Below are 26,264 nucleotides of genomic sequence, written 5' to 3'. Positions count from 1 at the left end.
AATATTGTGAACTTTATTGTTATATTAATGATAAATTATGTAATTTTAAAATATTATCATACGTTGATATAATTTAAAAATATATTAATATTTAGTTTATTTATGTAAGTGTGTTTTTGTTTTCACTGTCGCCCATGTGAAGGCTGAGACGGTAGCTGCAGATATCCAAGAAGCTTTCCGTCAACTGTTAAGAGAGAACGAGTGGATGGACGAGGACACCAAGACGAAAGCGCAAGAGAAGGCGGATGCTATCGTAAGACTCATTGGTTATCCAGACTGGTTTCGCAACCAATCAGCCGTGGATGACTATTATGAGAAGGTAATCGTTATTTGTTCTCTCTGAATCTAGCTCCCAACCATTTCAGTTACCTCCTCCTTATTTTCATAAAGCAGTCTACCTTCCCCTCTCTTATCCTATAAATACAGGGTGTACCAGAAATGATAGCGCAAACTGAAACGGTGAAAAGTACGCGATTGTAGAAGCAAAAAGTATCAGTAAACATGGAGTTCCAAACGAACCAAATGTATGTTTACGATCCGCCACTGACTTGATTGTTTGTACACATCGTAAGCTTGTCTCCCTGAGCACTCCGAGGTCTGTTTGTTTAAAACTGAACACTGCGAACATGTAACATACACACAGTACAACAGTCCTTGTACAATAATGTAACAAGGTGAACTTTTTAATTTTGTTATTTGTTACTAAAAAAAAAAAGTTCAAATCACCAACCCTGAGACCTTCTGTAAACAAAACCACGTGCATTCAGAAAGCATTGCAAACTCATAGAAGTAAATTAATCCACACGAAAATCTAGCGTTGTTACAGGATTCATTACATAAGGTAAAACAACGGCCAATTTGTAGTATGGGATAAGCTGCCGCAAATGACGTCTCACTTTAAATGCAATGCTCTTTCTTTTGTACTTATTGCTTCAACTTTATGGTTAACTCTTTGCACCAGTAAACATTTCCCATAAATTTGGCTTCTTTCTTGCATGCGAATTGAATATATTTTACTTGCATTTTTTTAGACAAAATGATATAACATGGTAATGTATATTTCTAAGGTTTGATATAGATAGGAGTGCATTTGAAATTTGTTTAGATTTTATGTAAATTGTATCTTATGTAAATAAAATATATAATGGACATAAACAGCCATATGCAATGCTGTAAGTCCAATAAATAGACTATATTGATGATGATCAAAACAAGGCAAAGAAAGTTCGTAAATTTATTGCGGTTGGAAACTTTGACAAGCATCCTAATAACGATTTTTGTTCCGCCAAATATAGTGCACTTCGTAAAATAACTTGGTGACATGGAAAGGCAAGATAAATGAGAACATTTGGTAGAAATATGCGTTGCAACTTTCAATGAACTTAGAGATTTGTGTACAAAATGATATTTTATAACATTGGTTATTTTCTAAAAATAATCATGTGAACAGCAAGGAAGTAGTGCCACTTTCAACATGGCGAGTTCTATGCGGTAGTCGGCGGTCATGAATCAGTTGACGCGGAGTGATACATCGAATCGGTGAGACGGTTTGTTTAGAGAAGGTCTCAGGGTTGGTGATTTACACTTTAAGTAGGACTATAGCACCTCACACGCGAAAAGCATACGATGTGTACAAACAATCATTCGCAATTATCTCGCAAACCGTTCGTTTGCAACCCCATGTTTACTGAGACTTTTTTGCTTCTACTATCGTGTACTTTTCACCGTTTCAGTTAGCGCTATCACTTCTGGTACACCCTGTGTAATATGCAACGTCCTCCCCACGTGTTCCACACTACACTAACAACACAGCGCAGGAGTACTGGCACGGGCTGCGTTTTACACACTAAACCTTGCAATTAGGTGGACGGCAAAAGTCTACCCATATGCGCTAACTTTTTGTCAGCCGTAGAACATGGACTCAGAATTATCTCAGGGCTTGCTGGGTGTAAGGAAAGACTATACCAGCTGAATATATATGTTTATTATAATCTCAACATAAGGGTGTCCGTTAGCACACTTACACACGTGTCTTTACCTGAAATCCTTACCACGCTCGTGCATTTACTTGTACCACCCACGTGCTTTTACCTGTACCACGCACGTTCTTTTACCTGTACCACCTTTGGTCTCGAAGAGAAAAGGGGGGCAGGGAACATCCAATTTATTCCTCGCTGTGAGGCGCCAGGGGGAGTATGGAGATCTAATTTTATTTAGGGCCTTGGTCGCCGCTGACGTCACGGGTTCCCTGTAAAAGAGAGTAGGTTGTGCGTACTACCCCAACCACAGCCGGGAATTGGCCGAAACCAATCGGTACTCCCGAATAACGGGCGCCGGGTAAAAGGATTAAAGGATGCCGCGACACCCCCGGCGTTAGCTGGAAATTGGCAAGCCAACCGGTGTCTCCTATGCAGGGACGGCAGGTTAGAAAGGAAGGTCCGGGTGCTCCCAGACAAGCTGGGCAGGTAGAACCTGGGCACCTATCAGCCTAAGCGAGCGGACCAGGTAGGTAGGTTGCTGCTGGGCTCTTGTTCTTCTTTCTTCTTTCTCCGTCCTTCCTTCTGGGATGGCTTCTAGTTCTCAGGCTGGGAGGCCAGTTAACCCTGGATGTTTGCCTGTTGACATCAGGGAGCCAACTGAGCTCCGGGCTTGGCTGCGCTGGCTTTATACTCGCGGGGGCGGCGCATTGGTGGTGAAAATTTTAACTACAAGTACGCGTTGCTAACTCATTTTTTTACATATAGCAACCTTCGTACTGAGAAACTTCCAAGAAGTGAAATTAAGAAAACACTAGTGGGAAAATCACTAGATGCACGCGTTAATATAAAGTAAAACTGTGTGCATTCAGACAATACAATTAATAATGAGCCTCGCAGGACTCTGCAATTCTAAACAACGAGTTGAACAGTGTAAATGACAATAATTAATAACATTTACTGAATACAGCAACCACGCAGGGTCTAATAATAAGCGAAACTAATAAACATAGAGGTGGATCCGTTAGCGTTTACAGAATACAGCGACCACGCAGGGTCAAATAATAAGCGAAACTAATTATCGTAGAGGTGGATCCGTTAACACATTTAAACTAAAAGCGTACGCCTCGCAGGGACATTTAGCATACATTCTTTATCCAAATCTTCTTAATAAAATATAATATGGCGACCACACAGGATCGTTAAATGTGGCGACCACGCAGGGTCGTTACAAATATAATAACAAAAACTGCATCCAAACCACTAATCGTCTGAGGAATATTTTATTAAGTTAATGCCGGGGTTACTTCTAACAGAAATATTGTTTTTTGGGGGTATTTTTCTCACTTTCCGCCGCTTGTTTTCCAATTTAGGCTAATACTGCCCGATGAGGATAAATGATGATTCGATGAAACTGACGAAGAATCACTTACAAAGGAACGAGATCCTTAGTCGACAAATCAAGACACCGAAGTAGCAACAGAAATCTCATATTCACAGAGTTTCTCCCCTGACTATGAAGACATATGTTATTTTATTCTCTACGTATCAGCTGCTAGAGTTACGCTTCTCCCATCCATGTCGTCATTTGCGAATTTCGTCATTACAAAATGTATTATTTAGCATCTGAGACCATGTTTCCACTGCATTTATCACCTTCTGGTCGTTATGGAAACACTTGCCACGGTCCGTCTTTTAGTTTCCGAAAGAAGAAGAGTAAAGTGGAATATTTCAATACCTTTTGAATGCAACCCAAATGTTATTATTAACTATTACTCCATAGTCAGAAAGTGACAAATCAAATGAATATGGTGGGTGCGGTGAAATGCGATACTTTGATCTTCGGGGTGCATCAGCGGTCGCAGTCGCATATGTGAGTTGGTGCGTTGTAGCCATAGGCTAATCCACATCCCATTTTAAGAAAAATGTCTGATGGCGTTTATTAATAGTACCGTGCTTGACTCACACACGATTTTGCAATAATCAGATAAAATAATATCCTTTATTCCCCTCCTCCTTAAACAACGAAAAGCAAGACATTTTCAGCAAACTATACCCTGTCCCACCTATCTCTGGAGCAAGCGAACGAAAACAAGTCTCTGATCAAGTTGTGACGCGAGACGGCAACACCAATGAACACGTGAGAGGGAACGGGATTGCGTGGAGAGGGAAAGTGAATGCAGTTAGAGTCCAACACAGATATTTCTGCCGTGAGATGCGCAACACAACTCAAGAAGCAGTGTTGCTAATGGAGCAGATAGAAAAATTGCTGCAGTGCGCCGATGCACAGCTGTTACGTACAACAAGAAAATTAGAGAATTCAGGTCTATCTAACGTTGAGTTTTAAACGTCATTCATTATATCAGGAATAGGATTAATATATACAAGTGGCTTTGTATGTAGCTACATACATATTGACTAAAAATTCGCAAAATATGAACTAACATATACGTAAAATTACCAAAAATGCTGCAAAAAAGAAGACTTCTTCATACGATTTCTTATTTGAGTGATTTCAAACAAAATAATAAAAAATATTATTTTTCATTGCATTAATGCACTGGTGGCGTTCTAACTGTTCACTCCCAAAACCCGTATACACTGGTACGGAACTGCAACGAGAGATAATAACATGCGAACGTGTTAAACCGCGACAATTGGACCACAATACTCCTCCTAAAGCAGTATTATTATTTCCTCTCTGTGATCGGCGACAGTCGGTTACCTTTGTTGTAACATTTACAAACGATGCCGGCTTCCACAACAATAACAAGTACATATACTGCCACTAGACGATAAGCTCCGCGGTTTCTTCTTTTGCTATGAAGCAGGGCTGGCGCTAGTCATTTTGCCTCCCTGGGCGGTGGCGGCAGATGCCGCTCCATTTCGAACCCCCCCGTCATTACGCAGCAACGGGAAATTGAAGATCAATATATTCCTAAGTAAAACATCAAAATATAAAATAAATAATGAGACTTCTTATGCTATTTCAATACTATTAAGCGCAAAAGAATATCTTGCTCGACCACAGTTTTCAATAGGCTTATTTTTTTCTTTTCAAATTTTGCCGCCCTCAAAATTTGCCGCTCTGGGCGGTGGTACGGTTCGCCCTCCCCTTCCGCCGGCCCTGCTATGAACTTGGTCACTCATCAAAGCATGGCAATTTTAACACAGAAAACAATATGCATCGCATTAAGCAGCAAAAATGACAGCCTCCTCTATGCAATTTCTACAAGAACACGTGCCGGAGCCAAGAGTTGAAATGCTGTTGGAGCCACATAATTTATTTATTTTGAACAATTCCAAAATTATGAAATATGAACAATTTGTGAATTAAACCTGTTGAAATATGTAAAATTAAGTATATTTTCCTTAAATATCTAAAAGTAAGTATTTATTAAAGTTAGAAATATGGAAAAAAATTGACAATAAAATGTACCTTAAATCACTACAAACATTACTATTCGTAAAGATATCACAAACTTTCAGCGATATTTAGTCAAACTAAAAGTATGTATTTACCTATAAATCCTAGCCCTGATTATAACCCGTAGATAACAGAACACAGCTATGGGTTCGGTAAATTGTATACAGTTCAGAAGCATCCGCACACAACGTTAAACCGGTCAAATACTTAGTATAAAATAAGAATATGGTGCTTCCAATCCAACAAAACTCACCGTCACTTTACCTGCCTTTCCCCTTCCTTGACAGAAATAGTGCTTCATTATTACAGTTGGCAACACTAGTTACTAGCTAGCCAATGAACATGTACTGCATAAAAGAAGCAACCACTACGCCGTGCTATATTGCCACATTACCGTCCCTGCCGAACGGTGTGAACCGCGAACTGGAGCACTATTCAATTGTTTTCAATGATGTTTGCGCGAGTGTGTCCAGGAATGGAATGACAATATGGCAACAATGGCGAAGGTTGGCGAGCAGGGTAGAACACGTGATGCTAAGAGAGAGGGAGACGAAACGAAAATTGGTATCTACGCAACGGCAAATATATGTGTGTTGTACTTTTTTTCTACCAGCCTTCGCAGCAGTGTGTACTGCTTCGCTCCGCCTACTCGTTTTTCTCCCCTCCTCTGACGCTATGCTCGGCCATGCTCCACAGATAGTTGGGACAGGGTATAGTCTTCTTGAAGGTTGGGAAAGAGCGTTGTTTACACTGTTTCAATTCCATCTTGGTTCCAGGCTCATAATATATACCGGTATTCATCCATCGTGATAAGAAGTAGAAAACCCCTCCAAGTCATTGTAATACGTTTGAGAAGAAGGAACTTGATACAGATCGATACTCAACTTTACTTACTCCCCATCACAAAACTACAGGATGACCCAAAAAAGGTAATCGAAAGTATTAACTACTTACTATTTCGGTTATTTTATTCAACCACCCTGTATTAAAATATATCAATCTGAAACACACCATACACAAAACCTTTAGCCACTAGCCATAAATTTTGGAGTGCAAATTGAGTAAGGATCATATTATGTAATAGACACAATAGAAGAAAATATCAACGAAACATTTGTACTATTTGTGTATGCATACCTTTCTTACATTAGTATATTACAATTCTCCTTTCATCTTCAGATAACATTTGGAAAGAGCCACTTCCAAAATATTGAAAAGATGATTCGTATCAACACCTTGATAAACTTAAAGGACCTCCACAAGCGAACAGACAGATCAAGGTAAAGACTTTTTAACCATACATGATGAGAGAATTTAAAATTATTTCCTATTACGGATTATCTTATCAACCATTCTTAAGTAGCTATTAATTATTTTTGTGATTAGGCACTTGATTTCTTAGGTACATTTGGAAAATAGTGATTAGAGTGTCCGAAAGAAGCTAAATACTAGCATGATATGAACAGTGATTTGAAAAATTAAACTATTCTGGAAGTCTAAATTTGACTCATCAATTTGGAAAGATCAACGTTATATTAACTCTTTATTTGTTGAACATTGTAGAAAATATTGCAAGACAATTATTACTTATATAAATAAAAATAAATTAATAACATCTGTATCATGCAGTAATATAATTAAGCGTATACATTAACATAGTATTGAATTTGATTCTATCCCGCTTAATTTTTCATTCTTTTCTTTTAAGATGGACAGTTCGCCCAACTATCGTTAATGCCTACTACAGCTCACAGGAAAACAGAATTAGTAAGTAAAGGAAGTCATAGTTTAACTTACTTACTTACTTCCTCTAGTCCCCTTCTGCCATCATAGCGTAGGGTTGGTTGCCTCGATCCATCTCCTCCATTCCTGTCTGTTTCTCATCATTCTCTTCATCATATTGTCTTATTCCTTTCTCTTCCAATCTTTTCCATTCTGTCTTCAAACATTATCCTTGGTCTTCCTTTACCTCTCCTACCTTGCACCTTTACTTCTAGAATTTGCTTTACCTTTTTGTCTTCATTCATTCTGAATACATGTCCCCACCACTTTAGCTGTCTCTTTTCAATTATTTTCTCTAGCGACACATGTTCCACTTCTCTTCTTATTCTTTCATTCCTCACTTTATCTCTCCTAGTCTTATTAACAGCTATTCTCAGGTATTTCATTTCACTAGCCTGAATTTTACTCAGATGTTTATCTTGAAGTGGTAAACTTTCCATTCCATATGTTAATGTAGGGACCAATACTGATTTGTATAGCTGCATTTTTGTCTTTACTGCCACTTCTTTCTTTCCCATTATTGTTTTACTGAACTGATAATATACTGTATTTGCTTTTCTTTTCCTATTTAGGATTTCTTCATCACACCTACCATCACTTGTTATGATGGTTCCTAAATATTCATATTCATCTACTTCTTCCAAGTTTTCGTTTCCATATCTAACTGCTATTTCATGATCTTTTCTCCTTTTGCCACCTGCATAACTTTACTTTTCTTAATATTAATCTTCATCCCTTTTCTCGCAAGTTCTTCTCCCCATTCTATTACGCTCCTCTGTAAATTCTCTTCACTGCTAGCAATTAAGACTATATCATCAGCATATAGCAGTACTTGCAGTTGTACTACTCTCATATCCCAATATCTTATTTGTACTCTTGGGGTTCTTCTTTTGCAAATTTTAGTTATTTCATCCATTACATTAATGAAAAGTAAAGGACTGAGACTATCTCCCTGTTTAATTCCTTTTTCTATTTGAAATTCCTTAGACTCGTTTCCTTCTATTCTTACTATTCCTTTTACATCCTTATATACACTTCTTATTGCTTTAATAAGTTCCTTAGGTACTTCCTTACTTTCTAATGCCTCCCATAGATATTTTCTAGGTACCGAGTCAAATGCCGCTTTCAAGTCTAGAAATGCTAAGTATATTCTTTTATTTTTGTCCAGCATTTTCCCCATCATTGTTCTTAATATAAAAATGTGATCTTGAGTCTGTCTCCCAGGTCTAAATCCAGCTTGTTCCTCTTCAAGTTTTCCCTCTATGATTTTTCTCAGCCTCCTTTCCAATATATTCGTATACATCTTATATACCACTGATGATAGACATATTGCTCTATAATTATCACATTCCTTATTACTCCCTTTCTTGTGTACTGGCACAATTATGTTCCTTTTCCACTCTTCTGGTATAGTCTTAGTTCTCCATACTTCCCTTAATATATTTAGTAGTATTTCAGCCATTCTTGGTCCTCCATATTTTATAAGTTCTGGTGCTATTCCATCCCATCCTGCTGCTTTCCCAATTCGTATCCGTTTAATTACTTCTCTCACTTCATTCTCTGTTATCAACATATCTTCTTCTACATGCTCCTCCTCTTCTCTATTTCTTATTCTCTCATCCTCCTCCTGTTCCTGTTCCTGCTCCTCATCTTGTTCTTGCTCATTTGTCCTATCCTTGAACTTTTCTTCATAGTATTTTCTCCATTCTTCCATCACATTCTCCCTTCCTATGACTAGTACATTTTCCTTATTTCTTATAGCTCTTGCTGCTTTTCCCCATTTTCCTTTCAGGCTTTTGACCATATTCCAGAACTGCTTTCTATGTTCTACAAAACTTTGTTCAATATCATTTCCAAACTTCTCCCATGAATTTCGCTTTGCCTCCTCTACAGCCAATTTACTCTCATTTCTTTTTTTGCACATATATTAACCTATGTTCCTCTGATCTTAATTCTAGGTAATTCCTCCATGCCTTCTTTTTCTCTTTCACTTTCCTCTTTACTTCTTCCGTCCACCAATTAGTTCTTTTCCTTTTTGTATTCACCCTAACTTTGCCACATACTTCAATTGCTGCATACAGTATCACTTCCTTAAATTTTTCCCACATACTGTCAATTTCCATTCCTCTTATTTCCAATTCATTCAATTTTTCTTCTACTAGTTCCTTATACTGTTTTCTCTTCTCTTCCTTAGCCAGCTGCTTTACTTGTATCTTTTCAAACTTCCTATCTCTTTCTCTATTATTCCTCTTAAATCTTGTTATAGCTATTAGCAGTCTGTGGTCAGTACTCAATTCAGCACCTCGAATTACCTTTACATGCATAAAGGCATATCGAAGTGCTCTTGCGTAAATTATGTAGTCTATTATACTCTTTGCCTCCCTTCCGTCAGCTTCATAAGTGATTTTATGAATTTTCTTATGCTGGAAAAAGGAGTTTCCTTGTAGCAATTGGTTCTCTACACAGAATTCTATTAATCTTTGTCCATTTTCATTTATCACACTTTCCCCTCCATATGGTCCCATACAACCATGTGACCTTATCCTATTGTTTCCAGTTCTACCATTAAGATCTCCCATCAATATTACCTTCCTATTCTCTTCATTCTCTTTATTCACTACTCTTTGTAATTGAGTATAGAAAACTTCTTTCTCCAATATGTCCTGATCATTTGTCGGGGCATAAACTTGTATTATTGTTATTCTTTCTTCCATTTTCAGTCTAACTACTATTATCCTTGAATTCACTGGTTCCCATGATTCCACCCTTTCTTCCATTTGCTCATTAACTATTATTCCAACTCCCTCCTTAGCTCTTCTTCCTCTACCTACTCCAGCATATCTCAGCACATATCCTCTTTCAAGGCCCATTATACCACTGCCTTTCTTCCTTACTTCACTTAGTCCTAGTACTGCTAGTTTATACTTTTCCATTTCTCCTACAATCTCCACTTCTTTTCCATTAATTGTTTTAATATTCCAAGTTCCAATTCGGATATTCCATTTCCTTGCTTGTCGTCTTCTACTAAATCCATCCTTTCCGAGGCTACCTTTATTTCTCTGAATCCGCTAGTTTTAGTCTGGTGTGGGGGATTAGCCCAACGACCAGCCTGATTTTTATTTTCAGGGTTTTCTCCCATATCCTTTGGTGCTCCCACACCCCTGCAAGGCAGCAGTTGGTTTTGGATATTTGACGGAGATATCCAATCCGCTTCTTAGTGGCTCATATTGGCCACTAAGGTCGTAACTCTTCCGCTTCCATTGCCGTTGGGATTTTCTCTATGATCCTCTTCCGCCTCTGGAACGGTTGGTCTTCGCCCTCCGGGCCGGCTCTCTATATTTTAACCCCTAGAGAGAGGATGGCCCAGAATTAAGCCCCCAGGCACTGGGCTCCCTGTTGGTCCACGAGCCCTTATTCTATATTCGGACCATCCCACCATATCTGGTGGGATCCCTCATCCGCCACCCGAGGGAAGCGTCTGGTAGAGGTCAGGGTCCCCATGCCAGGCATAGTTTAAAGTATTGTTAAAATTTCAACATTATTGTACGTAGATTACTGTTTCTCTATATTGCTCCTAATAACAACAAAAATAAGAGACGAAAATATTTTTTGTAAAATATAACAGATATTTATTATTAAAATATTCTTCTGAATTTAAATTATTATTCTTCTCTGCATTTACTTATTTTTATTCTGCACTTTTAGAATTTCTGACTTGTGATCTAAGGATTTTAAATAATTAGTAGACAATAAGATTAAAGGAGACTAAGTAATAAGCCAAAAGTGAAATAGCATACCTTGCAAAATAAGACATTCGGAAATATATATAATTTTTTAATTCCAGTGTTTCCTGCCGGAATTCTTCAACCACCATTCTTCTCAAAGGGCTCTGTATCGTAAGTAGTTCACTCTGTTATCCAATTGCAGCAATACATGAACACAAGCACTGAGACCACCTTACACAAAACCATAGCACTGAAAATGACTCAATAGAAAATTAAAAAATACAATTTTGAAAGTAAAGAATAGAACCGTGGAACTATTTAAATCAGTGTTTGTCGGTTTATCAGAAAAATGTAGCTAGCGCATTAAATTACAACCAGGATACGATAAATTGATTTTCTTGTATTTCAGCGCACTTAATTACGGATCATTGGGTGCTGTCATAGGACATGAAATCACACATGGATTTGATGATGAAGGTACGTTACATACTCTCTCTTATTTTATTCATAATTTGCTCACAGAAATATCTTAGTTCTATTCTGAATCGTGTCTGAGAAATGATTATACGCATATCATAAGAATTCTTTTCCACTTCTTGATCATATCATAACTAGCGCTGAGCCGATATCGATACCGGTGGTATCGGCATAGGTGAGTACATAGGTTGATTTTCTTTTACCGATACCATCTGATACCAAAGATTTTCAGTGGCTAGAAAAGCGGCAATGTGAAACGTTGCTGTTGATTGGCTTGTTCCCCAGCGGCATGTGTCGCGCGAGCACCTGAGAATTCACACTGGAGTGGCAAGCGACAAGGGCCCCTTCAGTCCACACGTGTCGCTTGAGGATTTCATCAATGCAGGCTCGTGCGGCCTGTCTTGCCGCTAAGGCAGGTGTAAACGTTGGCTTGCTCGTTCCGACGCGACATGAGTTGCGTGTACCTTAGATCTGAAAACTCTATTATTAGAGGCCACAAGCGACACGGGCTCCAGTCTGAAGCAAAATAATTAACCGTGCATGAGCCACCAACAGACCGAGGCGACGGTATTAAGAAAACGGCCCAGTCCGAGCGACACGTGCAACTTGGCGTGTCGCTTCGGTTCGGAAGGTTTAATTTATTTCTGATGGTTGGTTTCCAAGCGACACGTCTCTCTTTTTCCATGTCTGAAGTCTCTCTTTGTTCGTTCAATGAATTTACATTCCACAAAGTACCCAACACGTATAAACATTTGCAATAGTTATCTTTATGAAACGTGCGAATGGTTTTCACTATTCGGATATGTCACAATTTTGAATTTAAAATTTTATACATACAATTAATAAGAATACCACTAATAAAGTCACAACAGAAATGCGTGTATAACAAACGTAAATATGTTGTAAGCTTGTTTATCTTGGGACCTCTCAATTCCTTCTTTTTTAAAAACATTTCTTGCTACTCCTATTTTTGCATCCGAAAGCTGCGAATAGAGCCATAGGTTCTTATTTATTATCTACTCGCAGTGTCGCTGAAATGTACAGATAGTATGCACTATAAACGAAGATCCCTACTTCCACCACTGTATCAGCTAGCTGTAACTGTGGCACATCCCAAGATGGCGGTTTTACCTCACCCCTTCCCCTCACGGCTTCATTCTCCTCGCCCAGAAAACATGCTTGCGCTCTCTCTAAAGGATGGACTGCATCAGCGAAGAAAGATTTTAACGTGGGCAAGCGCTGCTCGCGTGCTTCTTCCCCCTCACAATGCGTGAATATCGCGTTGGCTGCATGCGGTGAGGTGACAGCTACAGAGAAGAGTGTGCTTGTTGTTTCGTTGAACAAAGAGCAGTGGCAGAGATTGGTTTTTCTCCTTGGAGATACAGTGCAGTGCACATTTAGTTTAAAGTTTGGTTTATTTTTATTTCTGGGCCTCTTTGAAAGTTCCACATGACTTAGTGCAGTATTTTCCCGAAATATTTAAAAAATGACGGAAAATGAAACAGAGGGTGTGATACAGGACCTAATTAAAAGAACCATTCAACTTTCGTTCTTTCTCGGAAAAACAAGAAATAGTTAAAAATGATAGACCTTGCCCTTCTTTAAGCGGCCTGTGTAGTAATCATAAGAATAACAAACAGGAGTATGTAGGACATTTTCAAACTGCGCAATACAAGAAAACTAGCAGGTTAGCAGGTTGTGATGTTACAGAGAGGTTGTTCTATTGGCCTTGTCTATTGTTTGGTGTTGATAGAACAAGTGTGTGGACTAAGAATGGATTTAGCAATTTAAACGTACTATCGGTTTCCGAGCCCATAACCCAGAGGTACGTGGATCGAAACCATGCTCTGCTCTTATAATCCTGTACGTCTCTTATTTCCCCTTTAGATAAAATTTATCGGAACACTGAGGTTTAAGTCTATCCACAAGATAACTTACAAAAGTACTTTCATCTATGTCATACTGCAAAATCTTAGCAGCTCGAGCTCTACTTTCGAAATACTCTAAGGGAGTTTTATTATCTCTTTGATTACCCATTAAATACTTATTACATAAATACTGCCTCCCAATAGAAGTTGCATACTTATTTAAAATCATTTGAACTACATCATTCCAGGGGATATTTTCAATTATACATTTCATCCATAATTTACCCATATCAGCATTTAATTTGGGTAAAACGGCGAGCATAATCTCGTGAGAAGGAAACATTTTTCTGTCTTTAATACCCTGCAATACATACAGAAATCGATACAGGCTATCAGCATTAATTTCCTTAACTATAGGTACAGTAGCTATTAACTGAGTCAAATTTTCTTTAGCCATTTCCATGTTTAACTTTCTCAAATCGGACCTATTATATAATACTCATCAGACGACGACGAACTTTCCAAAGGCTTACTTGGGCGTTTATTCACCCGCCGGGGTTTACAAGGTACCTTTACGTACGTTTCTACATTTTCCACCTCCCTTTGTCGTCCTTTGGCATTTTCAGGAGTGTGTTGAAAGGGTCCAACAAATTCGACATTTGGGCGAGCAAGAATAGATCTTCAGATAAATCAACAAAGGAAAATATCTGTAAAGCTTCATAATGAGGCCATAACAAAAAAACAGGGAAGTTTTGAAACGATTGATAGACTGTGTATGTTTCTTAGCAAAACAAGAGCTGTCATTTAGAGGCCATTACTTTATTACTTTTTCATTCTTTATTATTTCATTACTTTATACGTTATGCAATATTTAGTAATGTTAATGTGCAAATCGTCAATTTGAATACGTATAATGCTATCCCCCATTCCATAATATATATGTTTTAATTTTTCTTTTACAGCATGCCCTTTATGAAAATCCAGGATACCCACTGTATTTCTCTGAAGCAACTAGAGCTAGACTGCAACGCAGGGTGCGAAATCCTGGGGTCAGGGGGACGGGAGGATTGGCCACCACCAACAATCTTGGCCTCAAAAATCCCCCCACCAAAAATTTTCGGGGCAGAGTTTTTGTTACAACAAACAAAAGATAAACAATTAGCCTACTTTTAATTTCAAATATACTGTACGTACTAAGAATAATATCGAATACATACACAAATTTGTGTAGTTGTGAGTGTTCAATGCTTTTTCTCTCTCAAGATATCATTAAGAAACCTACAAAACGCACAATAAAAATAAAACAAGAATACAAAACAATAATAACTATGAAATCTATTTGATTTATATTAACATAAAGCAAAAACTTAATAAAAACTTACACATAATAAAACCACTGCAACTATTTATTAATTTATTTATTAACATCATTAACCAGTTATTAAAGGACGTACTTTGCTACTTTATAATATCTGATATATTTAAAGTAACAAATTTATTTATTTTTGGGTAATTAATAATAATATATTTTTAATTTAGTAATTTATTTTTACTTTTAATAACATTATAAATATGTATATCGTGTAATGTATGTGTATGTTTGTGGGGAGGGGGTTTGTAGATTATGATATTTCTTCCCCCCCACCAGTCTTAAATGATTTCGCACCCTGCTGCAAAGCCAAAACTGGATGTAATTACAACTGAGACCGTTGACGTAATAGACGAAAAGATAAGTACTTGATACGATTCGTGATTTGCACAAACATTGCTCCAAGAAACTAAGTTGGCAACAGTAGTACGTACACCTGGACTTCTCTTCCACCGCTGGAGGAGGGAAATTCTCTCGTCTGCTCACCGCACAAACGTCAAACTGACCCCAATCTGTGGTTCTTCTTCCCCTTTCCACCTCTTTGCAAAGAAACAGAAATGGTTGACAAGGCTCGGCTACTATTCACTGGAGTTTCGCAGTAACTCTCTCATGAGTGGTAGTTCTTTCTAGGAGTGATTGTGGCTAAATCACTGAACGCATTGAAAAAAAAAAGAACGAAATGAACAAAAACCTAGATAAAAGGCATATTTTTTTTCTTTGGGGGGGGAGGGTAGGTTAGATATGATAACGTCTGATGGCCGGTAACACTTTTGAAAAAGTCACGCCACGCCAATGGCTACTGCCGGTATCGGCCAATGAGGGTTATTTTTTTCCGCCGAGATTAGATTGGGAACATACTGCTTTGAATGACAGTACTAAGGAAGATTTAGTTTTTGTTTCAAGTCCACTTTATGCACATATAGGCTAATCGGGACTGGACCTACATTTTAAAGTGGGAACCAAACCACTATGTGCCTCCACTGAGTATCGAACCCTGGATCTATTGATTACAAGGCGGCGGCGTTACCACTACACCATCGGGAAGGCCCCTCTAAAGATTTATGTACACCACTACTTATAATAATGTACATAAAATATTTATCAGGAACTTTATTTTTCATCAAATGGACGTACCATTATTCTTTTTGTTAATCAATAAATATTCAATTCCTTACTTCTTTGACATTAATTTCCTTGCCATGACAGTTGTTTTTACACAAATTTTAGCGGTCTTAACTACACGTAAGCTAGATGAATATTTGCTGTTTTATCTCTGATTTTATAGCGTCCTTTTACTATTTTTTTAATAACAATATTTTTTAGTCAAGAAACAAAGAACCAAATAGGTATTAACGTTATCTTTCCTCCGTTTATTAGTCTGTGGTTACATACAACAACACTCCATATGCATCGGAGAAATTAAGTACTAATTAATTAATTTACGTATCGACCTATAATTATATTAACGTATTAAATAGAAACACTTTTATTATTATATTTCTGAGACACTTGGCTCGGACTGGCTCCCCAAATATATTTCTAAATACGTGCCTAGTGATGGGACGAGTTACGCCTGAATCACACGGAACTGGATTTCTAGTACGAATGCCCTAGTTGGCGCTGGACTAGCTAGCTACCCATTTGCTAGTTTTCGCCTCACACGATACTTGTTACCATACTTGTCGATAGACTTTGTTCCCATAAGACATTGCGCAGAGCAGACAATCTGTAAAGATGGACGAGCAATTTGAAGAATGTTGTAGGAGAATTACTACTTTGTGCTTTTATTAAAAATTAAAATAGAAAAGTATGGACTAGAGATTGGCTCGAAAAAAAGATGGTAATCAATGCGTACCGAACAAGCTTTTTAATTAACTCGGGTATGCATATTCATTTATTCGGCCTACGTATGGGGCCGGTGGCAACCCACCATCGTGAGGAAATTGGGGAGCTCCGAGTGAGTGAGCGTAATCCGGTCACGGAGACCTACTATAACGGCTGGGGATACGTCGGGCTGACCCCCCGACTATTCCAATACTGGTTGAAGATCTCCACGCTTAGAGGTGACGAAGGAAAGCGTGGGAGGGAGACCGGCAGTCGGTAGGTATGCCTAGGCCCTTCATGGGCTGTTGCGCGACGGATTATTATTATTATGCATATTCATACATGACATTCGCAGGATTCATTCACATTTTTTTAAAGAAAAAAATCAAAGATTTAATTTAATACACTTGTAATAATAAGGATTCTCATATTCGGCTAATCAAATTTGCCACGTACACATCTCATCGCTTTGTAAAAAAGGTAAAAAAAGGTAAAGTGTTCCCCTGTGCTTAGCACCACGCCATGAAGGCGTATAGGGGTGTGGGGGTAACGCTTTGTATAAATACCAAAATATTAATGAACTAAACACGAATGCACTGCACGTCATCTCTTTCCTTTTTTTTTATCGAGAAACTAACAACAGACAAAAAACTCCCCTTTGCAAACTCACAGATTATCTTCACATGGCCAAACTTTGCTCTGATTGGCTGTTCCACAGAATCCAGTCGAGGAAAGTCAGTAGCAATTAGAACATGTCCTATTCCTCCAAACCAGTCAAGCGGCCAGCCAAGCAGCCATGACATCCGGGCAGTTAGCCAGTTCAGCGCCAACTAACTGGGTATCCAGTTCCGTGTGATTCGGCCTTTAGTATGATTCGGTAACTAGCCTATGTTATTTTATTCTGGAATTACACAAGTATCTGTATCGGTATCGGCAAATGGTGGTATCGGCTCAGCTCTAATCATAACCTGAACGTGAACTAAGAATTGTAGCAAGAGGAGACGAGACGATACTTGGCAGTACATATTTCGGTTTCGACCCGTTTGAAAATGCATTTCTAGTTCTCGGTCTCGTCTCGCATTATATAGATCCGTCTCCTTCTCGTCTGGTTCTCGAATGGTGAGTCTCGATCTTATCTCGAGTCTCGAAATATACCGGGTGTTTCAAAAATAATTGGCGAGTTACAAAAATTTATTGTATGTAAAGTATTAATGAAACCAGTTCAGAACGAACGATGAACGTAAAGAGTTTCTTTTGACACCTACAAATATGTGCACCACGGGTGACACCACACACATCAACACGATAAGTCTAGTTCTTGGCAAACCCGCATCAACATGGGCCTGTCGATGGTGTCTATCGCTGCGATAAGCTCCCTTCGGTCTGCGATATCACGCGGCATCGGCGGGACGAATACCCTGTCTTTGATGAAACCCCACAAAAAGAAGTCACACGGTCTAAGGTCCGGTGATCTTCAGGACCAAAACACTGTGAGTGATGTGTCGCCTAGCGGCAGGAATGTGAACTCTCAGCTTAAGGCGAGGAGGGACAATTTCCCCTAAGTCTTTCTCCCTGGGGCAGCTACCGATCACTGTTGTCAACTTCGCTCTTTTGGAGCCAAATCTGGCTCTTTCGTGCACTCGTTTGACTGTGAACTGTGGCACCCGCCCTCTGCCGCACCATGTTACCACCACTGGCTCCGGCCCATAAAAACCAACCTTTGCCATGAGTGTACATTTTGCACGTGACTTGATATTTATATACGTATAGGCTGCGTCACCCACCCCTCTTTACTCCCCAGGTATTATTATATTTAGGGCTGTGGCTAAGGTGAAGATGGCAATATTGTTATCCGGGAATTCTTTATTTTCGATTTCATATGAACATCGTTGGATTATTGAGATGGGTGATGCCGCCAAATCTAGGCGGTGAAAACTAAGAATAAATTGCCACCACTTTAAAGCTTAAAGCTAACGGCAATAGCAGCGCCCCCACCCCTCTGACACCTAAAATTATCCTGGGAGGCACTTTATGTAGCCTTCGTTAATCTAGCTCCTTGAAAGTCATCTTTAGCTCTATTCATGATGAATGTAGCTCTTTTATGCACACCAGGTTTGGCAACACTGCGAGGATGGCCGTATGAGGCAAGGAGAAATGCATTAGGTTTATGGGACCATCATTTTATTCGTTCTCTGGGGAATATCAAACATCCAATGACGTAGAAAAGTACATGGACCGAAAAAGGACACGTTGAACTATGTCATTGTTGAAAGGAAAAGTCGAAACTCCCATTTGATTAGCCGTAATTTGAAGTTGAAGTTCATTTCCCATAAGGAATACATGGGATTCTGAAAATACTCATTAATCATATTTTTCAAACATCGTGTCTAGCTTATTAATCAACTTGAAAAACAGTTTTCACTTGCAACATGGAGAGAAATTCATACTCTCTTGCATACTAATACCTTTTTTAAATAGCAGTGCCCAATCCGACGATATTGAAATAAATGCACAACTAGTGCGTAATTATCCCTCCTCGCCTTAAGGCACGCATTAGTTGTGCATTTATTTCAATATCGTCGGATTGGGCACTGCTATTTAAAAAAGGTATTAGTATGCAAGAGAGTATGAATTTCTCTCCATGTTGCAAGTGAAAACTGTTTTTCAAGTTGATTAATAAGCTAGACACGATGTTTGAAAAATATGATTAATAAGTATTTACAGAATCCAATGTATTCCTTATGGGAAATGAACTTCAACTTCAAGTTACGGCTAATCAAATGGGAGTTTCGACCCTTCCTACTACTATGACATAGTTCAACGTGTCATTTTTCCGTCCATGTACTTTTCTACGTCATTGGATGTTTGATATTCCCGAGAGAACGAATAAAACAATGATTTCATAAACCTAATGCATTTCTCCTTGCCTCATACGGCCATCCTCGCACTGTTGCCTAACCTGATGTGCATAAAAGAGCTACATTTCACCATTACTAGAGCTAAAGATGACTTTCAAGGAGCTAGATTAACCATGGCTGCATAAAGTGTATCCTAGGGTAATTTTAGGTCTCAGAGGGGTGGGAGCGCTGCTATTACAGTTAGCTTTAAAGTGATGGCAATTTATTCTTAGTTTTCACCGCCTAGATTTGGCGGCATCACCCATCTCAATAATCCAATGATGCTCATATGAAATGAGCCAGTGGTGGCATCATGATGGGGCAGAGGGCGGGTGCCACAGTTCACAGTCAAACGAGTGCACGAAAGAGCCAGATCTGGCTAAAAAAGAGCGAAGTTGGTAACAGTGATCGGCAGCTGCTGCAGCGAGAAAGACCCAGGGGAAATTGTCCCTCCTCGCCTTAATAAAACATACGCGCATGAACAGAATGCGTTCCTCGTTTGTTCTGGACTGGTTTCATTAACGTAAGTTCAATAGTTTACTTGCAATAAATTTTTATAACCCCCTAAATTGTTTCTTAAACACCTTGTATATTATAAACAACGTACATCGCACAAACTTTCACAGTGTGTAGAGGTTATCAAACGGGTAAAATGTTTGTTATAATCTGTTCAAAGAGGTGGACGTTGGTGAATGAGTCATGAGGTAGAAGTTTTAATTGATAGAGTAAGGGAACTAACATGGCAGGCATTCGCTGGTGGATTCAAGTGTCAAGCACTGACGGAATAGTTTTACTGAACCGATGCAAGATTTTCATGCACGTGGTTTCCATATTCTAATTTGTCAGTGTTGGGAAAGTTATTTTTAAAAAAGTAACTGAGTAACAGTTACAGTTATTTGTTTCAAAAAGTTACTCATTTGAAAAGCCGCTACGTTACAATACTTTTACAGTTACTTTCTGGAAATTGTCTTACAACCATACCATATTCGATTTTATAAATGATAATTAACTGTTATAAATTAAATATACGTAGACTTACATGTGTTTTGTTTATGTTTCTGGAACATAATACAAGTCTTCATATATATAGGCTATATTATTACAAGAAATAAAACAAAAAGTGATGGAACAAGGAGCCAGCATTGCTTGAACGATCATCATTGTATTTTAGTATATCTATATATGTAACTTAAACACATTCTGCTAATAAATAATGCCTTTGTCTTAGCTAGACTATACCACATTCCGAGTGAATGCGACAATCCACCAAAAAACACTGAAGTCTTCGCGTACGCTTAGAAAAGACAAATTGCAATAAAGCGTGGTTGTTCTAAATTTAGTATGTAACGCAGACTCGCTTCCTTGCCTCAGGCGATTCCACGAAAAGTCTCTTACCTTAGCATCCAGAGAAGACACTAGTTGATAACAGATTGCCAAATTTTGCTCTTCTATCACGTTTCAAATTTTCAAATTGGCAATTTAAGTGCAATGAAGTAATTCTATTACAGTCACCGCTAGTTACTTTTTAAAAAGAACGTTTGTTACTTCCAAATCCTGATAATTATGGAATGATGACCCTGCCACTTTCTGGCAAGAGTCCTGATGAACCTTACCTCCTGATCACTCTCTCAGTGGAAGGTCAGGCTGAAAAAAGAATTTAGTTCCTGCTAGTTAACTTGAAATAATTGATTGACTGATTGATTTGGTTTATTTTACTTTGCATTTCTGCCACTTTTGGCTAATCGCGAAGATGAGGATGGGTGAAATTAATGAAGGGACACTCACCCATGCACAGGCCTAGATTCGAACTCGGAACTTTTGGTCATCTTGAAATAAAAATGCATTATTAGATATCTATTCGATTCCTAAATTGTGATATAGAACTTTCTCATCTTTGAGAATATTCCTCCTAATATCCATACAAATGGGCTACGAGGATTCACAACAAAATTAGAGGCAATAGAATTGAATAGAAGGTACTTTAAAATTGAAACTAAGAATAATGCAGAACTAAACTGATTTTTTATATTTCAGGTCGTCAATTTGGAAAACTGGGAGATCTGATTCAATGGTGGAGTAATGACACCCTCCAAAGTTATCTGGAAAAAGCCAAGTGTTTCATCGACCAATACAGCACATTTCGTGTTCCCGAGATAGACAGCTTGATGAAAAAAGAAGCTAAGGTAAATGACCATAATCACACTTAATCTGATATCAACTGTGTTTGTAGTAAAAAGAAGAAATTGAGGAAAGGAGTATTATTAACTGATATAGTACAGCTACATCTCTAGCAGAATATTGCCAACGATGTTATTTGGTTATGAGGGCAAGAGTCATTCATAATGTAGATAATTTGTACTGGTTCATGTGAAAGCTTAAAAACGTAATTTAATGGTTACCAAGCATGTTTAAAAAATAGAAAATGGTTTTATGAATAACTTCTGGAACAGAAAACAATTATTGAAAATTATTATACCGAATTGTTGTGTACCTGGTTCTAGTCTTATTTTTTAATGAAACTTTGGTTATAATTTGGTTACTTTTGGTAATAAACATTTTAAAATATAGCAAGTTATTTAAAGGGGGGGGACTAAGTGGTTAAAATTGAATTTGGTGCCACTATGAGTAGTAAAGTTAGAGCTTTTTTCATCTGAAATTTTCAAAGCTGCTAAATGCCTGAGGTATATTGCGCCAGATTTATATAAATATTGGATACCTTGGAATACTGATCAGATTAGCATTTGAGTTAAAGGGAATGATATATTTAAATATAAATTAATGTTAAACCTAATGGAACTGAACTAGAAAATACCCTTGGAGCTGTTGGTGCGCAGTCATAGCCCGTTTGTAGCGGGCTTTGGCTCGTTAGAGATAGTTATGTTTATGCACGTTAGATGTCACTGTGTTCCTCAACTCTTTTAAGCCACGTGCTCGCCTCGAAAATGTAATGCGCCTTAATGTACTCCCACCCACCACATTCCTTAAATATTATTATCTCTTTTAGACCTTTTCGTCAACATGTCAAACGAATCTAATAGTGAAAGAGAATATGAAAATATTAAGAAACAACGGAATTATTTCATAATGTAACTTGAACTCTAATGAGTCCTGTTCGAAAAGATCCTGGTTGTTTGTTTAAGCCCCATTGTTCTGCCTAGTGAGATATATTTTTCATTGTTAAATACAGTGACAGACAGTGATGTTCCGTAGACTATTTATAAATCTACGTCTACATGTGTTATCTACGCGTGCGTATAGATTACATTTACTTGTAGTCTACATAGACAATGTAAAATTTACTTTATTACAACGCTATTTTAAAGTAAAAGTGGCATTTTTCAATCGTATCGTACTGAAAACAATAATCTGCAAGAAAGAAATTTCACTCTCTTTTTCAAGCACCGAGGGTTAGAGCAAGGTAACATGTAAAGAAAATGGAATAAAATAATTTTAAAAAAGATAATTAAATAACGTGAGGGAGTCGTGAGAAAAAAGTAATGCTTATTCCATTAAACGCAAGAATATAAGTTGGTCCCCCACGAAGAAGTGTTCTTCATTTTAAAGGAGGGTGCAAGGTCCTCAAAACAATTGAAACGCTGGCTGTAACATCCATTGCTATGCGAACGCCTGCCGCCATGTTGTCTCCAGCAATGACGTTCTGAACTAGAACCTAGTAATATTGACCAGCACCTGCTCAGCAGTGAATACATGAATATGAACCATTGCTTTAGTTGATTCGATTTTGTACAGGATCCTGCGCTTCTGCTACATGCATAAAGTAATACAGTATATGTGTGGGCTACTTGCAGCTGAATGGTTTTAACACTCAGGGAGAAAATATAGCGGATAATGGCGGCGTGAGAGAAGCATTCAAAGCATACTCTCAGTATGTGGAAACGAATGGACCGGAACTTATGCTTCCTGATTTGCCTTACACACCTGAACAACTCTTCTTTTTAGGATATGCTGCGGTGAGTATCTTGTTACTATTATGTTTTATTGTTAATGTTTGTTATTTGTATTATTACTGCATCCATAGTTATTGAATTTCACTTTAAAGAAGGAACTGTCCCGCACCGTGGTCCTGAGGTTTCGGCCTCTGTATGGGACCGGTGACTAACTAATGAGTAACGTAATCCGGTCATGAAACCTACAACAACGACTGGTTGAATGATCTCCCACCTCGGCAGGTGGGAGTGAGGACGGCAGTCGGAGTCAGGGCTGTTGCGTCACAAAATAACTGCATTTTTGCTTTTTAATGCAGCAAGTTTTAGCAAAATCGGAATATTGGTCAATGAATTATCAGCCATTTACAGTTTCTCAATTTAATTTCAATTACATGTTACCTTTATATTTTATAAATAATTTTGGTAACAGATTATAAATGATTATACAGCATTTTATGCCGGCTCGTGACAAATACTTTATCATTTGACACAAATAGCGATCTGAATCTGAACCAAATTCGTCTTCGTGAAAAGCTTTTCGTGTCGACAATGGAGTTGCCTTACATTCCGTGGCATCTGTACCGGAATCTGAACATGTTTCCGGTTTCCAGAAGTATTCAGAAATATCCAGAATCTAACCACGATGCAGATATATTGTTGATAGGCACTATCCAAGTGCAACAGGCGCTGATGACACAGAATAAGGTGGAGAGATACGACAACATGCTAAGTTGTGGAAGAGCCAACATTTAAAAGAGCATTGTATGGTAATTGGGGTAATGTCGTTTATGATAACAGTGTCATTGTATTACTGAGTGCTCGTTAATACTGATATGGCCTCAATAAACCTTGGGTTTTAATTAGTGTCATAAAGTCCTGAGAAGCCATAATTTAAGGAGTCTTTCATAACCCTACATCGCAAGGAGATTGTAATAGGAAAGGACTGTCACAGCCTGGAACTGTGAAATAACATTACAATCATCGTTCCGCATTGCGGACTGTTCATCTCGAAGTTGGAGTCAGGGCCGTCGACTATGAGCCCACACTTTGGACCACAGATAAAGCTGTACGAGGAATTTCGAACACCAATAAACATATGATCTTCTATAGTAAACTAGAATTTGAATTTGAATTAAAAAATTTGGGTGCATCAGCACTTATACTATTTTGCACCCGCCATCCTATACGCCATACGGGGCGCAGCCCCTTATCATAACAAAAATAAGAGAGTGCCAGAAAACTAAAATAGCCGTACCTGGTTTAAAAGCTGAGGCTGTAAAGGGGCACTCAGCACAAACAAGAACAAAACACAGGACAACACACACACGCAGTCCTACAAAGATTATACTGGCCGTAGGTCCAGATGACAGAGCCTCGTTCTGTCTGCAAAATGCAGTCCAGGGTGTACTACGTGGAAGAGAGGGAGAGCGAGAAAGTAAGAAATGGAGTGAAAGAAACTGAGAAGTAGAGAAAGGGAGAATTGAAAGAGGCAAACGCACAACGAGAAAGTAAGAGACAAAGAAATAAGAGAGAAAGTGAAAGGATGAAGTTAGGGAGAATGTTGAAGAGAGAGAGAGAGAGAGGAGAGAGAGAGAACCATGGCCAGTAAAGAAAAGAACCCACCTTGAGTGTATTTTCACAGCACTGTTGGTAGTAACGAGCTCAATATTAAACTAGCCGACAATTTCTTGAACAAAGAAGATTTCGAAATTTTCACATCACTTGCATCACTCCCAACCTAATGAAGGTATTGGTTTAATGCAGCGGAACGTATTTAGCGGAAACTAAGATATAAATATAGTTATTTTAGAATTATGTCTCAGAAAATAACAGATAATGTTCGTTAGCCTGTTCGAAATAAGTTGTACCACTACGATCACACAGACCCATCTGCATACAAGCAGTACACGAGAGTGCAGTATGTTCGTTCCTTCAGAGTTCCATCGTTCCAATTCGTAATCGTTTCGATATTCAGTGGCGATTCAGCTGTTCGGTTTCCACCATAGGTGTAACTTGGCGGGGGCAAGGGGAAGCATTTGCGCCACCCCCCGCAATTTTTAGGTTTATTGAAAAGGAGCAGAGTAATTATTAATTTTTTTATGATTTTTCAAATGCAACAGTTATTTAAGAAAATAGTCTTGGATAGAATACTTTTCCATTCTTCTCCCTCCCAAAGTTAAGCCCCAAGTTTGATTCTCCCCCCCCCCCCCACTCCGCCCCCAAAGTTAGGTCCCAAGTTACGCATGGTTTGCACGATAGATCAAGTTTCAGAGTAGCACCAGATTCCAGCTTACTGATTCCAGGTATCTTTCCCGCAGGTGTTCTGCAGCATGGCCACACCGCAGGCCCTCCTGAATGACATTCTGTCGGATGTCCACAGCCCGGGGAAATTTCGCATCCTTGGCTCCGTCAGCAATTCGGAAGGATTCGCCAGAGCATGGAATTGTCCCGTGGGCTCTAGGATGAACCCCGTAAGGAAATGTGTTCTTTGGTGAATGTGGTAGACGAGCTGTGTATAATGATCAATGTTACTAGATGAGTTGAACGAGATAAATATAGTTATTGTAGAATCATGTCTTTCATTTTTATGTTCGTTTGTTTGTTTTTTTGTTCTTATAATTCTAACAGCACTATCTTGTGTGTGTGTGTGTTTGGTTGATGTAGAAAACATTTGGTAAATACGTAGATAAGGGTGTTGCCACTACTTTATCCTAATAACACCTTGTCCTTGAGGCTTCATCTAAAAGAGTTGTCGAAAATAAATGAAGTGTTATCCTGTGTGTATGCAACCACGGAGCACATACTCGCTTTCCTGCAAGACGTTGTGAGTGTTTCCTAGCTCTACGGCGATAAGTGGACTTTAATAGCAAACTTTCAATAGCAACTTCTACCTCCGTCGTAGAAACGTCTTGCAGGGAAGCAAGTATTTCAGGATCTAGGTGTCTCATTTTTATTGCCGGTGACTGTACGTA

At 38.5% G+C, this 26,264-nt stretch overlaps 1 protein-coding gene across 2 annotated transcripts in view; it reads left to right on the top strand.

Moving 5' to 3' along the window:
- Window positions 1–25,836, top strand: part of LOC145987173 (neprilysin-like) — a 58,041-nt gene extending 32,205 nt beyond the window's left edge. For both annotated transcript variants that reach the window (XM_083121684.1, XM_083121685.1), the window contains exons 12-19: window positions 143–319; window positions 6,583–6,683; window positions 7,112–7,170; window positions 11,030–11,081; window positions 11,320–11,387; window positions 21,380–21,528; window positions 23,155–23,316; window positions 25,611–25,836. In XM_083121684.1, the coding sequence (XP_082977810.1) occupies window positions 143–319; window positions 6,583–6,683; window positions 7,112–7,170; window positions 11,030–11,081; window positions 11,320–11,387; window positions 21,380–21,528; window positions 23,155–23,316; window positions 25,611–25,787 (945 nt within the window). In that variant the 3' untranslated portion in view covers window positions 25,788–25,836. The remainder of the gene's footprint in view (window positions 1–142; window positions 320–6,582; window positions 6,684–7,111; window positions 7,171–11,029; window positions 11,082–11,319; window positions 11,388–21,379; window positions 21,529–23,154; window positions 23,317–25,610) is intronic.
- The last annotated feature ends 428 nt before the right edge of the window (window positions 25,837–26,264 follow it).

This window comes from Lepisma saccharinum, chromosome 4, assembly GCF_977018435.1.
Source record: "Lepisma saccharinum chromosome 4, izLepSacc3.1, whole genome shotgun sequence".
In the NCBI taxonomy this organism is placed as follows: Eukaryota; Metazoa; Arthropoda; class Insecta; order Zygentoma; family Lepismatidae; genus Lepisma; species Lepisma saccharinum.
This window is presented reverse-complemented; position numbering and strand designations above follow the sequence as displayed.